Source organism: Agelaius tricolor, unplaced genomic scaffold (assembly GCF_023055355.1).
Source record: "Agelaius tricolor isolate 1412-34295 unplaced genomic scaffold, bAgeTri1.0.p SCAF_12, whole genome shotgun sequence".
In the NCBI taxonomy this organism is placed as follows: domain Eukaryota; kingdom Metazoa; phylum Chordata; class Aves; order Passeriformes; family Icteridae; genus Agelaius; species Agelaius tricolor.
This window is the reverse complement of record NW_027269272.1, coordinates 11517016-11541774: the sequence shown is the minus strand read 5'-3', so window position 1 is coordinate 11541774 and position 24759 is coordinate 11517016. Positions and strand designations below refer to the sequence as shown.

The following is a 24759-nucleotide window of genomic DNA, read 5'->3' as shown; positions in this document are numbered from 1 at the left end:
CACACCGCCTGAACGACGCTGAGGAAGAGGAGTGCAGCTTTGTCTCTTGGCAGAGCTGGGGCTTCTGTCCTCACGAGAGTCCTTAGGAAGGCAATATTGGCTCGTAGCCCAGGGGTATCCTCCAAGCTGGGTCCTATCAAAGTTATGGTGACAGGACAGAATCCGGCTCTGGTCAAGAGTGGGTGACTTAGTGTGGTTCTGGGGGGTTAAAGTCAAAGTTTATGTGCTGGTTTGTTGTTTTGAGAGGGTTCATATAGTTCTCACAGCCTCTCATTTGAATTCAGTCCGGGTGCAAGGCCTCCTGGGAGCAGGGGAAGTGGTTCCCAAGGGGAATGGATGCAAATCCGGGGTGAGAGGGAAAGGGGTACAAACGCAGAGTATGACGGGGAGAGATACAAATACAAGGTAAAATAGTAACATCTAACAGCGGCAACTGAAGGCAAGTATTAGAATTCTAACATTCAATGTTTAACAACAGACCAACACTTCAAATTAAGACTTTATCAACTTCACTAACATCAACTACCAATTACTACTCTGAAAAAGAGCTCTCATCTCCAGGATTTCATTCCTCACACTAAGCCCTTTTCACCAGTAACTAAAATGTCTGTATTATCAACACTGTTGATATTGCATCCATATTATCAGTACTGCTCTATTATCAGTCCTGTGTTGAACAGAAATCCAAAACACAGCCCTGCCCCAACCACTTTAGCGTAAATTCAGGTTTGTCAGAGACAAAACCAGCACACCCAGGCAGATCAGTGTTAAAGTTTTTCTAGGGAGGGCTAGGATTGCCCGTACAATGTTTTCTTCAGCTGACTCTTGTGGTGGTGTGTGGAGAAGCCCATGTTCTGGCCCTAGGTGGAAAGTGCATGGCTAACCTGGCAGAGGTCTAGGTGAGCACTGCTTCTTGTGGAGTGGAACCTGCTGGAATGCGCATTTTAATCCCTACAAGGTGAGACAGGAGTTCTGTGGCAACCATTTTGTGGTATGACTGAAAGTTTGACATGAGTACAGTTTCAGTGCCAGCTGACCTTCGTGCAGAAGGGGACACTACTCCCTCCTTTTAGAAAATGCACAAAATGTGCCTCATTTCTGATAGGAGAGAGGTGGGTTTTTTTATTTTGGTGTTTGAATACAAGGAAATAAAAAGAGAATGCACAGAAACATTTGACAGTGCCTGTGACTGACTCCAGCTGGACCCCCTAGGTGCTGAGCCCTTGCTCAGCTTTCAGTCTGATTAATGCTAGGCTTTGTTTCTTGCTTTGCTGTTCTGAAGAGAATGCTACAACTTAGGAACTTGTCTGGTCTGGCTACACCAGCAAGCTGGCATGATTTCCAGCAGTTGCAAGCTTTTTCTGTTTTGTTGTAAATCTTTTTGTGCTCTAAAGTATAAAAAGTTTTAGATTGATGGTGTTACATGTTACTGAAAAGCTTTAAAACTTTCTGTTAGTGGGAATATTGCCTTTGATTAAGGAGTTTGAATAAGAGGAAACAAATGTGAAGAGGGAAAGGTCACCTTTTGAGTAGTAGTGTTTATAGCTTTCTCAACTTAGTCATCAGGACTTCTATCTAAGAGGTTCATCAAACAACGGTATTTTGTGGGATTGTGTATTTTGTGCTTTACTTATATTCTTTCAAATTCCTAAGCATAAGGTAAAAATAAACCCCAGCCAAAACAAACGAAGGAAAAAGTGATTAGTTAATTAATTCTACTTTCTGTGTTTGCTTTTTGCTGCTATGTTGGACTTCTTAGTAGAAAGAACATGAAAAACTTTCAAAAGATGCTTTTGGCTCCTGTGATATGGGGATTAGGATGGGGAGCAATTCTTCTGCCTAACTTGTATTTTTATTCAATTCCTGGAAATATTTAAAGTATTTCTGGCATGCTGACTGTGACCTTTCAATATTAGGTTGTATTATTACAGTGTAACAAGACTGAATCTGAGCTAGCAGAATCCTGATCAATAATTTCCTGTGCTGCACAGGTGTATGGATGATATATGTGTTCCTTGTAGCATTATATATGAGGTAATAGTTTGGATAATGTGAGTTTATATGCCTGGTTTCTTATGGCCTACAGTAAAACTGAATCATTTAGGATTCTTTCTTTGTCCCCCCCTTCCCCTCCTGTCACCTTTGTTCACTTTTATGAGCCCCTTTTCAGAAGAATAGACAATTATGTTCAGCTATTCACTGTTTTTACTGACAATGCCAGATCTTGAAAATAATTTCATTGGAGACATTTGAATTTGAATCTGAAGCCTGCAGACAGACTCCTTGTTTACTGTGCTCTGGATATCAAATCAGTATATAAATGGAGTTCTTATACTTGGGTTACTTTCCTTCTTACAGCTTCTTTTTTTCACCTGTGAATACCTTTTTTACCAGATTTCACAAAATTAGAAACAGTAAAACTGGATTTGCTGCTTGTGGTCCTGTTGCTATGCTCTATGTGGAAATACCAATTTAGCACAGGATACAAAAGTCACCTCTCTTCACTGAGGAATTAACTGAGGCTTGTTCTTGAAATATGTCTGTTTCAGAGGACTGTGGCTGGGGGTTATGGTAGTCTTTAATAAATAACTACCAAAATAATATCTGTAGATCTCTAACAGTCACAAAGCAATACCAACAGTAGTAATACAAAACCATCATAGATAATTTTTTAAAAATAATTGTATGCACTCATTAATCCTTCTGTCTCAAATATTTTTTCCCTTTAATTTAGCTCTCATTAGCAGAACTTCCTGATTATAAAGCTATATCTTTTTTCCTGAATTGACTATGTATCTTGCTTTATGCAAATGAAAGTTGCATAAATCACACTAGAGAAAGAAGCTGTTTGGAAAGCACTGTAGTTATTGTGAATACTGCTTCTTATTCCTGAAATGGGCTTTGTAATCTCCTACAGTGGAAGTTAAAATACTTGAACACTGTTGCTGTCTATCAAGCACTGAGTTTTTCCTTAATGTTGATAAACAGAGATTCTCCTAAATTGCGTTTGTCCTGTCTCTGTATAATTAGAGAAGCCCGCTAGAAAGGAAGTGTGTCATCACAAAATCATAGAGGAGTTTGTAGTTTGGGTTGGAAGGGAGCTTTAAAGGCCATTTAGTTCAGTATGCTATATATACCAAAACCTGGTTGCTCTGTATTAAGGTTCTAAGTGTCTTGACAAGAACCTTGTCCATGTGTCTTGTAACTAAAAATTGTTTGAAAATTCTTGCCTTCAAGAATTTGCCTTTTGTTTAAGCAAAAACAATACCATTGTACATTTGTCTCTGGAGGTGTGGCAGTGAGTCTTCATGCCATGTATCTTATGGCTCTTCTCTCTTGTCTTTCAGTGAATGATAGTGTCTAGAAAGGGTATGTCCCTTCAGGAGAGAGGTGCCAATGTCCAACCGGCCTAGTAACAATCCAGGGGGGTCACTGCGACGTTCACAGAGGAACACTGCCGGGGCCCAGCCACAAGACAACGCAGTAGGAGGAAGGTATGGCTGCTATTTGAATGTTCAAATGTGTAACAGTGAAATGCATGTCATTTACAGAATGTTTTCCACCCTGCAAATCCAAGCACTGAAACTTCTATAAAATCTTTTTGCCCCTGAAATGCTGTCTGTACTGTTACTGCATGGGATAAGCCCATGGATAAACTCACTACCATACATGTTTAGCTACAGTAGCAGTAGTAGAGCTATCTATAGGGGGGAAAAAGCTTTTTCCATAAATCACATGTATTAAGAAATTCTTTCCATGTCTTTCTTGCTGATATTAAAAGTATGGGAGGGGGATGACAGGAAGAGTCTGTTAATGGGCATCTGGGAAAATGTTCCTCTTTGACAAGACTGAATAACTGGTACTCTTTTACCTTTGCACTGCATATAAATCCTGTGCAGATGTTGAATAGTTCAAGAAAAAAGGTTTGGCATAATTTAATATGCCTGATACAGTGAGCAAGTGGACCAGATTGTATTTGGTGTCTGTAAGTGGTTGGCTCTGCAGTGCAGAACAAAGAAGATCCTTAAAACTGTTCCATGGATGACTGTACTGTTACTGCTGTGAGTGAATCCTGTATGGATATAAGTGTGTCTTTCAGTCTAATGAAGAAAGGTTATAGGGTGATGGTAGGCAAATCTATCTATTCTACTCCTTCAGATACATTACTGGTGCAGTTGTTGAATATGTGTACCTTGGGCTTGAATTTTTTTTTTGGGATGAGTATTAAAATATTACAGGTCAGTGGCACAAAAGCTTTTTACTATGAAGGAGCTAGGCTATAAGGTTTAATGAAGGTGAGGTGTATTTCTTACTAGTATCAAGTCTAACTGAGAACAAGTTGAACAACTATTGAATGGGTGAAGAAGGCCAACTTCTAAGGAACTTTGGGGAGAATTCAATCTGAAGAATGCAGCTTCACTTTCTCTAAACTAGTCTACTGTACATGTAGAAGAACAGATGATAAAGACAAGGCTTCTCCCCTCAAATAATGTGGCATAAGGAAGGGGAAGTTTTCCTGCCTTATGTAGCTGATTATTTTGTAAGCTAGAATTGGTTTTGGAGAATATTATTTTTAACAGAGGCATACATTTAACAGAGCCCTTCGTTCCCTTCTGCCCATTCTGTGTTGTCTCTGCATCTCTGTGGATGTTTAAATTAGGTATTGCCCTATCAGCTCTTTCCTTTTACGTGGAACTTCACCTGGAGTGAATAAAGCTCTCCCTAGAATAAAGGATTGGAGGCAAGTTATTTGGAGATGACATGGGGATTCTTCTTCAGACATCTACTGGTAGTTCAGTTTTTACAGTAGAATACCAGGGAGAAGCTCAGTTTTTCTGAGTGAGTCAGAAAAACCGAAGCATTTTAAGGGTAGCACTGTTTTCTTTTAAGGAAGTCACTCATCCATTGTTTTGGCGCATTGTGATCTGTTATGCTGTCATACACTGATTGAAGATTGACTTGTCTGAAATGACTGGACCTCTTCCACCCCTCACCAGATCTGTGCCAGACTTCCATGAACAAGAGTGTATTGCACTTCTAAAGTGTGTTAGACCTTTATCAGAATGAGAGCTCCTTGCTGAAGTAAGCAGGATGGAAGAAGCTTACAGTCCTCTTTGAATCTGGGTCTCTCTAGAACAGGACCTCCCCTGCCTTTGCATTTCTGAGCAAACATTTTGAGCTGGCAAAGCCTATAAAAAGGCCTGGTTAAAGCATGGTGGTTAATATAAAATTTAAAATGAATGTCTTCTTTTACTGTCATCAGCATCTCCTTTTGAATAAGGTGCTGGGCAGAAATGGCTCTTGTACAAGGACCAATGTAAATAGATCTGTCAGGTCCTTACCAAATCTGTGGATGACTTGGAAAGAGGCAGGCTCTCAGGTAACAGTTTTTAGCTGGTGCCTGTCTTTGGACAGAAGCCTCACAGAACTCACCCTTCCATGTATGTAGCATGCAGTGGTATAGTATGTTTCAGTTCTGCTGCTGAGCAGTATGCAGGAGGGTCTGGAGTTCACAGCTTGATGTGTCTTGTTATGCCTTGCTGTACTCTAGTGATAAACATTGCTTCTGCTGCTGTATTAAAACACCCAACAAAACCCCAAACAAACACAGCAAAAAAAAAAAAGTTTTCTTACATTATGGAGTTCTTTGGGATGTCTGAGACAATTTATTTGCAGTCTTTCTTGCATTTGTCATCAGTGAAATGAAACTCTTCAGTTTGAGCTGTAAAATCACTTAATAGAATAAACAAACTGTGGAGAGAATAGTTTCAGTAATATGCTCACATTGAGCAAATAACTGAACTTGGGATGTATCTATGTTAGTATTTCAGTTGGAGCTGGGGATGTTCTTTTGAAGCCAAGCAGTCATCCTCACCTGCTGTGTTTTGGCTAATGTGGAATGGCCTTGGAGCACTTGAACAGGAATCCTTTTGGATGAAACTGAGCTGAAAGTTGTGCTCTATGAGAGCAGTTTGTGTATGCTGGTCACTTCAGGTTGTAATATGGTATGCTTTGAAGTAGAAATGATTGAAATGCAGAGATGGTGGACACTGATCCTTAATGGTAGCTGTCTTGCTGTATAGATTTTCTTCTGTTGATCCATACTATTTGTTGATGTTGTTGTACAGACAGTGTGAGATCTTATTCAGCCACTTTATTAGGTCCATGTATTTCTTGCCCTCCCCTAATGAACATCAGGCCAATACACAAAGATTGAAGACTTCCAACTTCCCCCTTTCCCAATAAAAAAGAAGGAATTAGACAGCAGTGTGACTCTGAGGGGTTGTTGCTTCATGCCTAAAATTAGCCACAAAGTTTGTAAGCAGACTTAAGGGCCACACCTTCTGCAGTGTTGGAGGTTACTTCACTTTGGTCATAGATATGCAATCATAACCCTTCCAGCAAGGACAGGTTTCGATACTGTCTGAACTTGTGTACTTGATTGCATTTCTGCTTTGTATAAATAGCTTTCTCAGTGCTGGAAATGCAACAGCTTTTTTTTTCCAAAGCTTTTTTGTGGCTGAGGTGTGTGCATTTTCAAAATACAAATTAAGTGACGAAAGCTTGGATAGTCTATGCAGTTTGTCACTCATAATTTCAGACTTGGGTTTGAAAGCCAATAATCCAAGGTAAGTGTGTGGTATGGCCAGATGGCCTTGTAATAGCATTAGAGTTGCCTTCATCTCTTTTATGCTCTGACTGGAGTGAATGCAAGAGACTTTAGTTGATAAAGGTGTTAAAAAAGAGAGAGTCAGAAGAATGGTAGTGCTGCCAAGCTGAAGTGCTAATGTATGTCTTTCTATAATCTTTGACACGTCTACAGCTTAAAGGTCTTTTGTTAAAACTCTGCCAATTTAACTTGCTTAGCTGATACTGTTCACTTGTATGAAGACTTTGGAAATTCCAAACTTCTCTCTTGCCTGTTCTAAAAGCAGAATCTCCCTCCTGTTACATTGAGTATTGACAGACTGGCTTAACCTGGAAGTAACAATGTAAACCCATTTTCCTCTAGACTGGGCTTGTTTGATGTCCCCATAACCTCAATACCTGAGTCACCATGAGCAGGGGATGCCTGTAATGGTTTTCTGCTGGAGTTTTACCAGCAATTCATACTCAATATAGTAACTTGATAGGAGCTTTTAGAGTTTGATTTTGAGGTGCATTGTTTAAAGGTACAAGCAATGATACTAGGCTCAAGGAAGTGTAGAAAGACAGATGCTGTTTATTTGCAATTTGTGCTGTGACAGTGATGTGTGCTTTTCTCTAAAAGAAGAAAGGGGTCTGTGTTTGAAAAGGAGTATATGAGCTGGTGGTGTCATTCCCTCCCCATGTATGCATTCAAGCAAATTTGCCTTAGTGAAGTTGGACTAATGTGATTCTTCACTTTCTGTTGTCATTAGTTATGTTGCAATAACTGTGCTTTGGATGAATTTTAGCTCTTGTGGGTATTATAGTTCTTACTGGTTTTACTACCATTTTGAAAAGTATTTAGTGTTTACCTCTGAATGTAGAATTACTGCTATGATTGCACCAGTTTTGACTTCATTGATTAACTAACACATTACTACCTTTTGGTAAACAAATCTCTATAACACATTCTACATTTGTCTAGCAACAGGTGTAGCAAGTAGAGATAAGAATTGTTTTAATTCTTTCTTTGAGTTTTCTTACAGTTTCTTGCAGCTTTCCCCAGGGAAAAAGCTTGGCCTGTCCCTCTTCTCTGTGGTCAGAGAGCTGCTGCTACAGTTTCCCTTTGCAGCAGTAACTGAAGCAGATGTGCTAATGAAGCTTTCTTTTTATAGGGGTAGGAGGAGGGGGTGGAAGGTACTTATTGCGTTCTTATAACTGTATATTGACATTGTTACCATGTGTGTTGAAGAATTGTGCCCTCCTGGCTTAGTTCCCAGTGATGCCATAGGATTTACTTCGAATGGGAGCAATTTGGAAGTGGTATTGTAAGGGACACAATAAGTTCTTTTCTGGACGTGGAGCAGTTGATTGTTCCTTTCAGTTGTGAGCAATGTTTGACTGTATAGAGTATATGGATGTGGTCCCATGTACTAGAACTTTCTTTACCAGTGCTGCAAGAAGTATTTTTTTTAAGTAGTGGCATTAAATGACAGTGGTTATCTTTTTGTATATTATTAGTCTTAAGTAATCTTTAGGAGTAGTAGTATTTAACTAGCATATCACTTTGACATAAATAACTGCTATACTGTTGTTCTACATGGAAGTAGGGTACTTTACTTATAAAGTTTAATGTTTTGGAAGAAAATATATACATGTTCTTGTGTATTTGGAATTGAAGGCTAAATGATAAATGAGATCCTTGTTGGCTGTGTGTAGGACTTTAATATAAGCAGAAAGAGCACTTTTGTCAGTTATATTGCTTTTGTTCTGAACAGGAGATTTGGTTTTGGACCAGCCATGGTGATATGTTAACTGGTAAGAACTTATGTGAGACCTATAAAAAACTAAATATGATGTTTGAGTTGGTGGGGAAGACATTTAGAGTATTTCTGAGGAGAGAAAGTAGGTGGTTTCCCACAGCTTTTTTTCATCTGTGCTATTGCCTTTTTCTTAATCTCATTTTTGACAGAAATAAAAGAGTAGTTTTTGCAGACTTTGTTTGGAAGCATTTAATAGCTCTCTTTCAGCTGCTAAGGGACATGACTTAGATTAAACATTTTGTTTATTAACTAACTTCAAAAGGTTTTTTTAATATGCACAGAGTAACTCTCTGAGAACAGGTTCTAGTTGGTTCTTTATTATGGTTTTGCTCAGAGCTGGCATTTTCCACCATGTTGTTTATATAACACAGCAAGCTAAATGGTGGTTATCTTGTCAACTTCTGTATATTTGTGTTACTCTAAACTTGAGTGTCTGCCTCTGAACTAAAATCTGCATCAGCAGACAGCTTTGCCCAGCTGAATGAAGCCTTGGAGCTGTTTATGAAACTGTCTTTAATTTGGGGAGGGAAGGAAAACAAAAAAAAACCCTACAAAACACAGCTTGAAGGTGCAGCAGGAGCTCAGTCTTTCTGGAGGTACCCCTGAGAGTGGAAATGGAAGAATGCAAGCTCATAAATACTTAGCTCATGATATTTTGTCATTAATGAGGACCTTAGTCTCTCAAAACACTTCTTGCTGGAATGACAGTTCCTAATGAATGGTACATTAATGGAAAAGACTGCAGAACTTGTAATTGTAAGTTACAAGTGGAAAGCCTTGGTTTATAGACCAAAATACATGTAGCTTACAACCTTAAAATCTGCCTTCCAGTTGTGCATGTATCTTCTATAGCACTTGATTGCACTGCAAGCATTGCTTATTCTGAGCTTTACAGACTATTCTAACTACCTTTGTATGTGTGTTAACTTTTGTAAGGAGACCTTAAGTAAGCTGTCACAACTTAAATATAAATTGGGACAGTGATACTTGTTGATGTATGGTTAAAGGTTTTACCTTAATCCTGTAATCAAATTCTCAGTGTTCTTGTATAAACCTGAGAGGAGAGTTCATGTCATGTTCCTGGTGACTGACGTGCTACTGCATGCACAGTTGCTATTGTATTGTGGCCTTCTTTTTGTAATTTATGCAAGGTGAATGATTAAACTCACAGTGAGATGTGAGAGCACAGTTTAAAAAAAAAAAATCTCAGTTGTGACTCCCCATTTGTGATGTAACCTTTCTGCTCAGAAGGCTGTTTGTGCTGAGTTCTTGATGGATAAAGAAGGCAAAGCAAATGCTAATACTCCGCATGTATTCATGATCCCTAGGATGTGGCTGTAGCTTTAACAGTCCATACAAATTGGATGTTGGTATGAAAGTGTATTTGTAAAACTTATTAGAATCAGAAGGGTTTAAATGTGAAAGGGGAGGAGCCAGAAACAAGTGGGAACACTTCAGTGCATGTTTTGCATCTATTGTTTTAGCAGTATTTTAGTTAAAAAGTTCTTCAGTTATTGTGTTTTGTGAATATCTAAAGCAAAACAAAAATCTTTACAGGAAAGTAATCTTTTAAAATATACTTCAGAATAAATGAACCCTGATGAGTTTAGCTTACATAAAACTTGAGATTCCTGCCAAGTGCAAATTATGTAATAATGTCTGTTACTCCCATAATAAAAACATTTCATGGGGAAAATTAAATTTCACGCCTTAATCTTTTGTTGGGAAAAGGAAAATCCAAATACTCAAAATTAGGTGAAACATTCCCAAGTTTACCTTGATGGAGTTTGCTATTCAAAGAGTTTTATTTCACTTGCTTTTGATAGTAAACAATATTTCTTATAGTATGATAAATAAAACTTAATTACTGGAGTCTGGAGAAGATGCTGTTAATTTAATCTTTTCAGACTGTCACACTCTTAGATGGGGCACAGAAAATGTTGAATATGTACTGTCTATGTGCATTCATCTGAGTAACTGCCTAAATGAGAATAATTCAGAAGAAAGCAGAAGGAAGAAAGTTATCAAGAAAAACAGTCATATTACTGAAGTTTTACTGTTTTGACTCTAAGTGAATTAGCATTTGGTTATCATCTGGATGGTTCAACTTGATACTTGTTTTCTACTGAGATTCAAGTTTGTGTTGAAGTCCTGAAGAGGATGGGGAAGCTTTCTGGTGGTCAGTAGTATACTTAGCTCTGCCTTTACTACCAGACTTCTGGCATTTCACTGGAAGAAGTTCATTTTAAAGCTTGTGGAACTCTTGCCAGTTCCACTTAGTCTGTTGGGCTAAACTTTGTGATGTTTGGGGTCATGGCTGGAGCAGGATACATAAATTGGAAGTCTACATTCTTCCCCATCCTCCATGGATGTTTGCAGAGCTCAACTCAAAAGCTGTCTAGGCCTGGGTTAATTTAATAGCATGTGACCATGTAATCAGCAGTTCTTTAACTTTGAAACTTCACTTCTTTCAGCTTTATATCAGACTAGTTTGAGATTTTTCAAAGGTTGGTAGTTCTTGGGCCTTCTGTGTAGGTAGGATATGTTCAGTAGGGTTTTTCTGGTGCCAGCTGAGTCAAAAACCGCATTTTATCCAGGGAAGTGCAAGTGAGATGTCTCTCGCCTTAGAAATTATTTATGCTGTCCTGTTTTAAATGCTGATGAGCATTCTCTTTTGAGTCTTGCAGATGGTAATTCTGAGTGGGTTTCAAAGTAAATGTGGAATATATAAAGATGTCACTTAAGACTTAAATTTTATCCAGTGTACAGTATTATCTTTGTCCTTCAGTCAGAGCTCATACAATAAACCATTTTTTTCATGCAGCTGAAAGCTGCTTAGAAGACCTCTTACAGCTTATCTATGTGAAACTCGTTCCAGTCTTTGACATCACAAGTTTCCTGTCTCATTTGACTGCCTTCATTGGTGGTGTGCATTTCTTCATTCCTCTTCCTTCAGCTGTTACCACATAGTTCTCAATCTTATGAACTGGTAGATGTTGCAGCCAGAAAATAACTGGTATAGTTGAGCTTTCCTACCAAGTGGAACTGGCTGCATTCCCATTCTGAGCACTTGTTTTTTGTTTGTTTTTGTTTTTTTTAACTGAAGAGTAAAGATGTAAATAATCATAACTGTATAAAGACTTTAATGCCTGGAATCTGGAGGTAGATGAGAATATATCTATTTTTGAGAAGAGATCTTTGACAGATGCTCTAGTCTTGTGCTTTACTCTGCTAGGTTAATCATTAAGTGAATAATTCAGTAATCTTGCACACTAAAAAGATCTGAACTTATCTGCAAAATTCAGATGTAAGATGTTTTATTCATTTAAAATTACTAAATAATTGTGTGCTTTGCAAAACAGTTACACTGGTAGTGATTTGTAACTGCATCGGGTGGTTCTTGTGACATGCTGCTTTAATATTAGGAGCTGATATGGAAAAATTGGTAGCTGTGAATTAATATGTATAAATACTACAAAAATAAACAATATTCCACCTACAGGTCTGTATCTGTATCTTGGGATCCTGATAGCTTTCTGTTTTGACTTTCTACTGACAGGTCACATTTAGGGCGGGCAAAGCATAAGGCACATAGCCCTCCTGAGAGTAGAAAATCTATTTCAAAGACACCCAAAGTGCAGTCTAATACTACTTCTGAACAGTCCAAGGGACACTTTTCTAAAAGGTAATTGTGCTTCATATTCATATGTTAACCAGTGTTATCTGCACTTGAAAAACTTGTATAATTATTGAGTTACACAGAGTCCTAATAAAACATATGACTAATGGATATTTAACTAATCTAGGTATTGCATTCACTGGATATATTTCAGTGTTTCTAGTTCTGTTTGCTTTTTCTAATTCACCAACTAAGAGCATTCCATCAGTGATGGGGAGGAAATGATTTCTGCATAACTAGTCCTGGAATACTTGCAAGGTGTTTCTCCCCTTCTTGTGCTTGATGTTGGGGGAAGATTGCCCAAGGAGCTTAGAGCAATGTCCAATATGAATTGAAATGTGCAGTAATATAAAGGCCTGTAGTCCTGTGTTCAGGGTAATCTTGGTATTGCTTGTCTGCTCTTCCTATGCTTCTGCTATATACACACTGCAACAGTTTTCTATTACATAGAAGAGAATTTTGCCAATTTTGTATGTGATTCACTACATCAATTTAAAGATTGATGAGAAACTATCCTTTCTTTAAGAGCCTTTCTTGAACTAGAATCCAGTTATGACTAGTTATGCATTACTGAACACTCCTTACTCTCTTGTGGAAATTATATTCTCAAACATTCAGTTAATAGCTTCATGGCTTGATTTTTTTTTTTGTTTGGTTTTAATCAGTTTGACATACATATAAAAAAATAAAATCTATTCAAGTTAAATTTACTTTTTTTTTAAAAAAAGTGGTGTATTGTGCTTTTGTTTTGCAATATCCTTAGGTTTTATGCTAGCAGATATGTGCAGTACGACTGTTCGCATCCAAGCATGTGGGGGTTTTTGTTTGTTTGCTTCAGGGTAAGCTGAACAGTGTTTCTTACATGCAGAATCCTTTATTATTAAACAATGATGACATTTATCATGCAAAATTCTTACAAACTGCGAGGCTTCTTGAGTTCAACTCTAATGCTGTTCCTGCTTACTTCTACAGAGGCTGTAGTTCATCTGCTGTTTTAATACCACAACAAGAAGATCCAGAGAGAGTCAATACTTCAGAAAAGCAAAAAACGGGGCAAGTGCCTAAGAAAGACAATTCTCGAGGAGTTAAACGCAGTGCTAGTCCAGATTACAGGAGGACCAATTCTCCTAGCTCTGCTAAAAAACCCAAAGCACTTCAACACACTGAAACTTCCTCAGAAACTAACAAGCCACATACTAAATCTGAGAGAAGACACTCAGACCAAGAGCAGCCCAAGTCTACACAATTGCCATCAACAAGCAAGGCTCACACCAGAAAGGGTGGAGCTGCTGGTAGCTCCCGAAGTCAGAAAAGGAAAAGGACAGAGAATCTGTCTTGTATAGAGAGTGGGTCATCAGTTGAATCAACTGGCACTGAAGAAAAGTCAGCAAAAGTCTCCAAGCTGGCTTCAAAATCGGTGACCTCAGCCAAAGCTGGGTGTAGCACCATCACCGATTCTTCTTCTTCAGCTTCCACCTCCTCCTCCTCTTCTGCTGTTGCCTCTGCTTCTTCTACTGTTCCTCAGGGTGCCAGAGTGAAACAGGGAAAGGACCAGAGTAAGGCTAGACGTTCCCGTTCTGCATCCAGCCCCAGTCCAAGAAGGAGTAGCAGGGACAAAGAACCAAGTAAAACAGGTGGCTCTTCAAAGTTTGACTGGGCTGCTCGATTTAGCCCCAAAGTCAGTCTCCCTAAAACAAAACTGTCTCTACCAGGCTCTTCCAAATCAGAGACATCAAAACCTGGACCTTCAGGACTACAGGCTAAGCTAGCAAGTAAGTATTCTTTTCTAGTATTCTTTCTGGAAGAATAAACACATATGTTTTAAAATCAAGTCTTCTAAACAAATAGTTCTGTTTTTTCAAGCTGCTTATGATCTTCCTAGAAATGAATTTTTAGTATGTTCTGCTGAGTTAAGCTGTGACTGAAATTGACAGCTAAAACAGACAATTTAAGTTCAGTCAGTGTTCTGTGAATTTAAGTTGCTTCTGTGTCTAACAAATCAATTTTAAAAATACATGCAAAATAATTAGATGTTGTGATGGGGGCATATATGTTATAAAACACTCTTGATTATATTCCTTTTGTCAGATTTTTATTCCCCCTCATTTTCTGTCTTCTGTTTGGAAGTGGGAATGATAAATGCTGGAAAACAAATGGATCATATGTGGTATCTTCTTTGAGACTTACTTCCCTGTTTCTTCCTTGTTGTGGGGATCTGACATTTAAGAACTGTAGTCTTGTAAACCTGGTGTACATAGTGCTGGGGATATCAGTCACTTTATTTTCTAAGTTGTTCTTACAAAGTATGGCTTCTCTCTGGTGCTGAGTTGGAATAGCAGCTACTGTTCCTAAACATGATCACTGAGAAATGCAGGCTGTTTCCAAGCAGAGCACCTGCTTGCTAGTATGCAGATATGCTTGTAACTCTGTTGTCTTGAACAATTGTTTTTTTAAAAAAGTATTTTACTGTCTTTGTCTACTGAATGGTTTATTTACTGCTTGCATTCTCTAAACTTGAGGTAAGAAGTTGGATTCCTGAGCTTGCTGACTGTTGTTCCTTTACTTAGGCGTGATCACAGTAGCTTCTCTGAACGGGGACACATCCATAGCTAATACTAATGCTGGAAGTAGGTGAAATAATCAAAAGCAACAGGCTCTCTTTCTGTGGAATCAACATAGGTCAGTTAAATTTACAGGTGTGTTTTGGCTAGTGTGCATGACTGGAGTATTGATTCTGGAATGACCTCACCTAACAGATGAAGAATGGCATTTGGGAAGGAGAGAGGAGTTATTTGCTTTACAGCAAAGTTTGTTTTCCCCTACCTGCTCTGTGATTCAAGGCTACCATGTGATGAATTCCAGAATCAAAACTCTGAATTTGCACAGGGTGAAAGGAGAGGGAAGTGACTAGAAGTCAGGGACCAAGGGGAACGACCAACAAGTTCTGAGATAAGTCAGGCTGCAGGCAATGAAGAAAGGCAGCAGGAAGGAGAAAGAGACTTTACCCCCAGCAAGTGAACAAGAAGATGAAGGCAGAGACTAATTCATGTGATAAGTTAAAAAAAAATTCTTGAAGGAGTGAGAAAGGGAAGGGTGGAATAGCACAATGTAAAGGATTGTGAGGGTATGTCTTGTGTACCTTGAGAGAACAGCATTTAGAATTTGAGCCTAAACTGTTACTGGAAAGACTGAACTGAGAAAGATACTATGACTTAACTTTCAGGTCATAGAAGAGCTCAAGGTTTTTTGCTAGAAGGTGCTCAAATACGTGTGACAAAACCAAGGCAGTGTGGACTTGGTGTGTGTATGAAATGTCACTGCTGAGGGGCACCAAGCATGGTGAGAGATGTTTCTACATGTGATGGAGAACCAAGTTATTTTCTGTAGATAACATTTCAATTTGAGGAAGGGGAAAAGTACTGACAGATGATATTAGGAAGTCTAAAATGTCTAATACCTCTTTACCATAGATTGCAGCAAAACATACTCCAGTAAATATCATTGATTACCAAATACCACTGTAAGAGCCCAACCTAGAACAGAAGTCTTAAACTATGATATTTTCAAACAGTCTCAACTTTTCAAATAGTGCTTTCTGACAACAGGTTGAGATGATCTTGGAATCAATAATAACTACTGTTAGCTTAGTCTTTTTAAAAAAGAGAAAGTGTGTGTGACATACACTTTCAAACTATTTGGAAAAATTTGAAGTTTTTTAACAAAATACACATTTTGCATAATGCTGAGAAGTGTCATGAAAGCATGAAAAAAATGAACCACTAGGCTGGGTTTTCGAGAAAGAATGGGTGAGTTCAGATTTGTTTTCTGTAGCAGACCAGTAACCTTAGAGGATAAGGGAGCAGAAGAAAGTGATGTCTCACACAAATATTAACACTGTGGGGCTTTGTAAAGCAGGAAAGCAAAGAGTGGTCTAGATGAAATTGAGGTGTACACCCTTCTACCTGGAAACAAATCCTTAGAAGTCATAGTAATTCTGTGTAGAAACGAAAAGCTTAAACTTGATAGGCTTTTGTAGGCGTATATGTTATGAAACGTGTTTGGAGAAGTCTGAAATAGGGCTTATAGAATTAGTGGGAGATAAACAAAAAAGAAAACATAACAGTTGCAATAACATCAGGAAAATTATAGGTGGAAGTGGCTCAGGAAAATAAGTGGGAGGAGAGGGGGGATTATTCAGGCTGACATAAAATCATAGAATGGTTTGGTTGAAAGGGATCTTAAATTCCAAAACCCCTGCCACAGGCAGGGCCACCTTCCACTGCACCAGGTTCTCAAAGCCCTATCTGGTAAGTCATGTCTGTATAAATGCAATGCTGTTATTTTCTGGAGATGATGCAGTTTGAGGAGTGCAAGGATCGTTGTTAGGGGTTGTGATCTTTGAATGAAAAATAACAGCAGCTGATCTGACTCTACTGAAGAGAAGAATGAGGAGAAACATGGTTGCCATCTTTGCAGAAGTTTTTCACATGCTGAAGGAGAATGAGGGCAATACCCTGAGGTTTCTTGTCCATCCCTCCTGGATAGCTTAATAGGTGTTAAATCCAGCCCAGGTGACTTTCAGAGTGTTAAGCTCTACATAGCAGTCTCCATAACGGAGCAGTGACATCACTGAATAACAACTAAAGAATATATTGGAATAATAAAAACAGGCTACACTAAAGTTCTTCACATCTATTTGAGTAGTTGAATATTTCTTCACGGGGGAAAGGGGGAAGAGAGGAAGAAAGCAAGTTTCTCATTTTGTTCTTGTGACTTGACTATATTCACATCCCTTTCAGGCCATATATGTTGGAGGGGCTTTTCAGACATTGCCAGTTGGGTCATGTTACTGATTATGCAACAATATAAAATCAAGCTCAGTTACGTTTCTATTATTGGGGAAATCTTTGCTGTCCTTTGTGTATTGTCTTGTTGCCCCTAAGTAGGAAGATGCTGGCAACAATGGCTGGGACAGTGCTAAGAGCAGGGTAACTTAGGATAGCTGTCCCTGCCTGGGACAGCTCTTATCTCTACCTAATACTTGGAGATTTGGAGGGTTAGGGAGGTTATTGGAGTATGCACTGAAAAACCATGTGAACATAAAGATGGAGTGTGAATGGTATGTAACTCCTTCCTTTGAGGGATTTGGCAGAGGTAAGGGAGAAAAGAGTGCTCTAAATCAGTTTATTTGGGATTGTGGGTACAGTGCTGGTTTGGATGATGGTAGTTAGAGCCTTGGAATTGTGGATTTGGGATTGAGGCAGTAAGGTAGCAGATAGTAAGCTTGGAGATACTTTGTTTAATTGTGGTGACAGGCTGTGTGGTGCTTTAGTAAGAGCTGGGGATGTCTGGGTTGGTACTGAGGGAGGGTAATAGTGGAATATTACAAGAACAGGAGGCTGTCTTGCCTTGCCCTGCTACAGCTCTTTTTACCCTATCTCAACTGGTGAGAAGAACAGTGTCACACAGGAGCCAATCTGAAGACTAAAATTCCAGTCCTAACAAGTGTAAATCACTCCTGATTGCCTTTCTGAGCTGCACATGAAGGGCTTTCTAGGTTATGAACCGTGAAAGTTTGTCTAACTTTGTTTTGACTTGAGTAATATGTTCAGACTTAATAAGTGATTACAGTACAGCTGCATTCAGAACTTTTCTTTTGCACAACAAAATCTTCCTTAAAAAATGCTGACAAGTAAACACACTTAAATGTGAAGTTAAGATATTTTAGTTTGATTTGTTAGGCTGCGCTATTTCAGGTTTAGCCTGTTTGAATGTATTTTCCTTCTGACTCATAAACATGAGTGCTTGGCATGCAAAATAGGATGATGTCAGGGCATAAGCAATATATGTCTGCCATAAGAAAGCCTCTACTTCTACTTTAATTCCAAAGTTTACTTCTGAAGTTCTTGCAGGTGCTTAAACCTGATTTTCTTTGAGGGGTTTGGATTAGAGATCATTTAGGTAAACTTGACACCCACAAATCTATGGGCCCTGATGGGATGCACCTGCAAGTGCTGAAGGAGCTGGCAGATGTTACTGCTAAGCCATTGTCTATCATCTTTGAAAGGTCAGGGAGAACAGCAGATTTGCCTGAGGAAAGCCATTGTCACTTCAGAAAGGGCAAGGAAGAGGATGTTGGAAACTCTAGTCTGGTCAGCCTCACCTCCATCCCTGGAAACATGATGGAAGAGCTCATCCTGCATTGTCATCTCTAAGCATGTGAAGTAAAAGAAGGTTATCAGTAGTAGTCAACGTGGATTCACTGAGGGGAAGTAATGCTTAACTAGTCTGATAATCTGCTGTGATGGAATGGCTGGCTGAGTAGATAGGTGAAGGGGAGAGAGGTGGATGTTGTTTGTCTTGACTTCAGCAAGGCTTTTGACTCTGTCTGCTGTAGCATCCTTGTAGCTCAGGAAGTGTGGGTGAGGTGAATGATAGTGGGCTGGGTTGAGAACTGACTGGATGGTGGAGTTCAGAGGTTGTGATCAGCACACAGTGTCCACTTGGAGGCCTGTAGCTGCCAGGGAGTCAATATTGGGTTCAGTCCTGTTCTGCTGGTTCATCAATGACCTGGATAAGGGGACAGAGTGCACCCTCAGCAAGCCTGATGATACAGATGTCAGAGGTGTGGCTGATACACCAGGGGCTGTGCTGCCATTCAGCTAAACCTGGAGAGGCTGCAGAGGTGGGTGGAGAGGAACCTAATGAAGTTCAAAGGCAAGTGCAGGGTCACACATCAGTGCAGGTTAGGAGCTGACCTGCTGAAAAGCAGCTCTGCAGAGAAGGACCTGGGGGCCCTGGTGGAGAGCAGGTGGTGCACGAGCCAGCAGTGAGCTCTTGTGGCTGAGAAGGCAAACAAAATTCTGGGATGCATTAGGAAGAGCACTTCTAACAGGTCTATGAAATTGATCCTGCTCCTCTACTCTGCCTTGGTGAGGCCTCAGCTGGAGTGCTGTGTCCAGTTCTGGTCTCCCCAGATCAAGGAAGACAAGGAACTACTGAAAAGGTCCTGTGGAGGGCAATGAAGGTAATGAGGGGACTGGAGCATCTCTGGTGAGGACAGGCTGAGATACCTGTGCCTGTTTAGCCTGGAGAAAAGATGACTTACCAGTGCATACAAACACTTCAGGGGTGGTTGTCAAGAGATTAGGCCAGACTCTTTTTTCAGTGATGCCCAGCACCAGGACAAACAGCAGAGGACACAAACTGAATACAGGAAGTTCCACTAAGAGGAAAAGCCTGTTTGAGGGTGGCAGAGCAGTAGAACCGGCTGCCCAGAGAGACAATGGAGTCTGCTTTTCTGGAGATACTCAAAATGTGCCTGGATGTGACCGGTGAACCTGCTGTAGCAGTGGGGCTGGATGGTCTCTGAAGGTTGTTCCTGTGGGTCTGTGACAATTGCTGTATGTATTACAGAAATAGTGCTGAGTAAACAACTTCTGGAGATGAACATCAAACCAATTCCTCTGGGAGCCCTTGCTGTCTGTCCATGACAATGTGACGGGAGCTTTCCTCCATCAGGCATACACAGGGCATCCTTAATCTCATTTTCCTGAACACTGCTTGTGCTCTGTTTACTGGTGAATACTTGCCACTTTCAGCCTCCTGCAACTCCTAAAGACACAGGACTAACCTTCAATTTGGAGGCTGTGCTGGCTATCCCAAATTTTAATGACTATGTGAGTGAAGGGAGGAAGGCTCAGTCTGAAGAGATTAGCAGTCCTGAAGTTATGGTATTGGGAAGACTCAAAGGATTTGCAGAAGATGCAGGTGGTGAGAGTAAGATTTGACTTAAAGTTGATTAAGAAGGCTTCTTAAGGGCAGAGTGGCATTGAACAGCAGGAAGGGAACATGCTGTGAGAAGACTTTCTTTGCTTTCTCTTTTAGCCTTTAAAATAAATAGGGGGAGGTAGAAGCTCAGTTGTATCCTGGTAGATGCTCAGAGACAGAAAAGTAAAGACTTGGGAAAAGAAAGATCTTCTGCCAAGTAGAACATTCTTGAACAGTGGGAAAAAATGTGCTCAGTGTTTCTGGATGCTCAAGGTGTGATGTATTCTGCAGCTCAGCCACCAAGCAGTAAGTGGGTAACTGTACATTCTCTACAACCTTCTGAAGTAGCTCAGTTTAAAAAGATGGCTCAGCTAATTTTTTTAATGCCACTTATGGAAAAGGACAACCTATTTTATTACATCTTTGCCCTGCTGCTTGATGCTGTATGTGCTCATCTGACCCTTAAGCAAGCTCAGCTCACCAAACTGGCAGAATACTGAAACAAGAAAGTGTGTGTCAGATGTGTACTTCATACATCTTGGGATTGATTTGGGGAAAATAAGAGATGGATGGGTCATACTTTTAAACAGCGGTAAGCTGTTAAGCTGGCTCTGCTGCTTTGTGAGATTCTTGCCCTTAGCAGAAATCCAGTTTTGATACAAGCTAAGTCAACCTTCACTTACAGTGGATGTGTGGTGTCTCATCAATAGCCTGTCCTAAGCTAATAAGAAGTTACCTAACTTAAGTTTGATTACTTGAAAATGACTACCCACAGATTTGGGGTAAATGGTAATTTGGAGTAAATGGTGTGGTGACATAAAGGATGAAAATGTGCCTTTTTTCCCCAGTGAACTCTCCTGTATCAAGGTGATTTATTTTATTCTTCTAATGTAAAGCAAAAGTGCATTTCACTTAGAATTTCACCATAGGGTTACAGGTACTGAGTAACCTCGTTTTCCATGTGTGTTATATATGAGAAAGTGTATCTCTGAACTCAGTGGGGCCAACACATTTTACCTGTGGAGTAGTACAGTGCTATACCTAGTGCCAGTTGAAAAATGCATTTTCTAGTGTAAAATACAACCAGCTCTGAGGGAAATGTTGATGTATCACTGTACTTCTGAGTACTTGTGAAGTGTAGCTATGGCATGGGATCCTGCTGCAACCATTTCAAATGAGTTTTGTCTTGTATCTCTACCTTATGACGTATTTTGTCCTGTTCTCACCCCCAGTATTACATATACTATATGTAAGTAAGGTTTGAGTCATTGTGTAGTGGTAACTTCAACTTACAGTTTTGGTTGCAAAGCATACCTAGTAAAAATGCCACTACTTTTTGAATATTCAAAAACGTTACATTTGTTCTATATGTACAGACCATGTGGCAATTCAAGTGACTGGCCTGCTTCAGTTCAGTGCCTGGTGACTTTTAATTACAGAACATTGTTTCCTTAAGGTTGCCAAATTTCTTGAGTTGCTAAGCCAAGTGTGTGGTAAATACATGAATATCAGGTTAACCTTCATCTGCATGGACCTTACCTGCACACAGTGTTGTGTTTCTGGGTCAGATATGCTGTGGTGTTTGAAAGGTCACACTGTTGGCCAGATCAGTCATAGTTTTGTAGATCACTTTTCTGTTGAAAATCCAGTCAGAGGCTGCATAGTTATCATTTCATCCTTCAGTACCACAACTCTGCATTCCTGGAATGTTTTAGGATTAAGGTAATAGGAGCTAGTTTGATAACTTCTGAACTCAAATACATTGCATGTTTAAGTATGTTTTATTTCTGCTTTGTTGCCAGAAGAGGGAGCAGTGATCTAACTTAATTTTCAAAATTGTTTACATCTGTTCTAGTAATAAAATGTCTGAATTCAATGTTACGATGTTCTCTTCTATTATGTTTATTTATTGTGGAGATGTGTGGATGGGGTCACTGCAATGTCAAACTGGGCCTGTTAAAAGTTTTGATTTTTACCCTAAATTATCAGTTTTGTGCTTTGGAAGCTGCCATTGGATATTTCAACCTGATACTAAGCCTGCTGGGAATCATCTGAGAATGTTATATTGCATGGGGTTTTTTGTGTGTTTAACCTGGTTCTCTGGTGGGATGTTACCAGAACAATGACTTTGTCACCTAGAGCAAGTTATTTTCAATTGGGTCAGTTTTCAGCAGTGAAAATGCCTGTAAATTAAACACTGAAACTCCTTTTCCAAAGCCATGAGGATGTGCTTGCTTATTTACATCAAGGTTTGCTTTGTGACAGTAAGAGGGGCTGAAGGGCTGTAGTTGAAATAGGAACACAAATAATACATGGGATAGATCTCAGCACTGGCAGTGCTTGACTCCTGGAGGAGAGCATGGTTCTGATTGAAGACAGTTATTTTAAAGCCATATAAGTGTGAATAAAACTGACTAAAATTTGAGATTGCAACCACTACTGCCTTCCCTCTTAAAATATAGTTTCTTTTTTTTCTGTTTAAGGCTAAAGCATCTTCTTTTAATTGTTGGAACGTAGAAATAATACACTTGTATCCCATAATGTGATACCTGTTTAGCATGAGAAAAATGCTTTATAGCTGTGATATATAGTTTAGTAAAAGGTGCTTACATAAAAACTTGGAGTTTAGTATTACTTAAGTAAATGAGTAAAAGCAAATGTCTGAACTTTTACTGGTATAGCAGTTCAGTGTAGTCTGACTAAAATTGATGTGGGCTTATCGTGGTTCTTATGTAGAAGCTGTCCTTCTACATGGAGGTTTCCTGTGCACAAAAGTTTTAATTTGTTTGTAGAACTGCTGTGTATTTAAAGACTGATTTAGTCTCAATTCTTTACATATTGCATAGGTCTAAGGAAATCCACAAAGAAGCGCAGTGAATCACCACCTGCTGAGCTCCCCAGTTTGCGGCGGAGCACACGGCAAAAGACCACGGGCTCCTGTGCTAGCACCAGGTAAAACTTGGAGAAATGAAGCTTGTTACTACAGTGAGTTGGTATTCATGTCATTTCCACACATGACAATTGGCCTTGGCTGTCTCTGACTTGGCTGTTGTAAAAGTAGCTGTAGCTTTTCAGGCCTGCTGGTTTACTCTGTACACTGGTGTCATGGATAGCACATAGAGTTTGTCACCATCAGACTTCCAGTAAATCCCCCAGCTGTGGAGGTGGAGGAAGAGAAACAACCAAAGCCAGCATCACAAACTTAAGTAATCCTGTCCTTAGAAAGGTGTTTAAGAAGAGAGACAGTAGTGCTGAACTACTGTCTGTCATGAATAGTGAAATAGATAATTGTTTTGAAAAAGACGACTTCATGGTACCACACGGGAGTCAGTTTTTATAGGGTGCACTGTTAAGCTGACTCAGCTTGTCAGCAGTTTCGTCTGAACTGCATCTAAGTACTTAATGTACTTCTTGGTAGTAGAAGTAGGAGGAGGAGTAGTCCTGAATTAGTAATTTTAAACAGCTGGTAGATTAAATGGGAGGAGAGAGTTTATGTATCCTGTGATGCAATAAACTTCTGTAGTTGCATATATTGTGGGACTAAATGTAGGAAGCCTTAACAAGCTTTATTTTTGTTCTTATGCCTAGATTAGTACTTCTAGCACATCCTCTTTTCCCTCTTCCATACCATTAAAAAACCACTTCTGAAGTCTTGATTTTGTTGTCAAGTGTGTATTTGAATTTGACTGTTTACTTTGAAGGCAGATGTATTTGTAGTGATGAAGACTGTAGTGTTTAAAACTGCAAATCTAAATAGACTTATCCTCTCAAGCTTGTTCTGACTCTGAAAACCAAGTTGAATGTCAGAGTCCTCTTCTTGCTTTCAGGAGTTCAGAACTTCCTCTAAAGATGTTCATTGGCCTCAATCATCAGCCTTCTCAAATGTGTGTATGACTTATAATTCACAGTCACTTTAACCTTGCTCATTTTCTCTGTTATATTTTAGTAGAATGCCTGGTATTGAAATCTTTAATATCTGTAATGCCTTAGTGTAAACAAATCACTGCCATGGTGCAGGGCAGGGAGTGTACAGAGAGGTTCGATAATTTTATGAAGATTGATTCTTCCACAAATTGCTCATTTGTGCAATGTTGTGGCAGTGATGTACATAAAGATTATGTAGTCTTTAGTAGGCTTACATTAATAAATCTCTTATCTTAGTTCACAAGGCCTGAAACTTTGTTTTTTGAACCTTTAGTCGGCGAGGCTCTGGCCTGGGCAAAAGAGGAGCAGCTGAAGCTCGCCGACAGGAGAAGATGGCTGATCCTGACAACAACCAGGATGGAGTTAACTCTTCAGCTGCACGGACAGATGAGCCTCCCCAGGGAGCTGCAGGTAAAAAGGAATTTCAGCTGAAGAATTTTTAGCATAGTTGCTAGTATAAAATTCTTAGCATTTAAAAATAGTTAAATGGATTAAGTTCTGAAGAGTAATTGTTTAAGCTGGTAAATAATGCTGGAAGGTTTTTGAGTCAGAGGAATCCTTACATTTGAGTATGATTTTTTGGCTATTTGGTACATGTTTCAATTATGCCTTTTTGTAGTATCCAAACTATATCCAGTAATCCAGATGTTAGCTTTTAAGCTTCTGCTACTTTTTTTAAAAGTAACTTCAGCTGATGCTGCATAAATATCATCAACTGAAAAGACAAAAATGTTCAGAGTAGAGAAGGCATGCATTACCTGTAAAAGCACTGTTGAAACTACTCAAATATTCTACAGCTTTTCTGTTGAAATTGCAAGCATGTGTGTACTGGAGAAATTTGTGACCAGTTGAATACGGTCACTTGCACAGTTCTGTTAGATGATAATTTTATCAGTTGGTCCTAGTTAGTGAGTTCAAAGGAACTGTGCAGTAATT

The 24759-nt window shown here is 39.4% G+C and overlaps 1 protein-coding gene across 14 annotated transcripts in view; it reads left to right on the top strand.

Moving 5' to 3' along the window:
• TRIP12 (thyroid hormone receptor interactor 12) overlaps positions 1-24759 on the top strand; it is a 79805-nt gene that overhangs the window by 22899 nt on the left and 32147 nt on the right. For 11 of the 14 annotated variants that reach the window (XR_011680777.1, XM_071437579.1, XM_071437586.1 and 8 more), the window contains exons 2-6: positions 3348-3494; positions 12010-12135; positions 13102-13901; positions 22746-22851; positions 24098-24234. Coding sequence is in view for 13 of the 14 variants with exons in the window: in XM_071437579.1 (XP_071293680.1) it covers positions 3397-3494; positions 12010-12135; positions 13102-13901; positions 22746-22851; positions 24098-24234 (1267 nt within the window). In the remaining variant the exon portion in view is untranslated. The remainder of the gene's footprint in view (positions 1-3347; positions 3495-12009; positions 12136-13101; positions 13902-22745; positions 22852-24097; positions 24235-24759) is intronic. The other 3 variants (XM_071437585.1, XM_071437584.1, XM_071437582.1) reach the window with 2 other exon arrangements.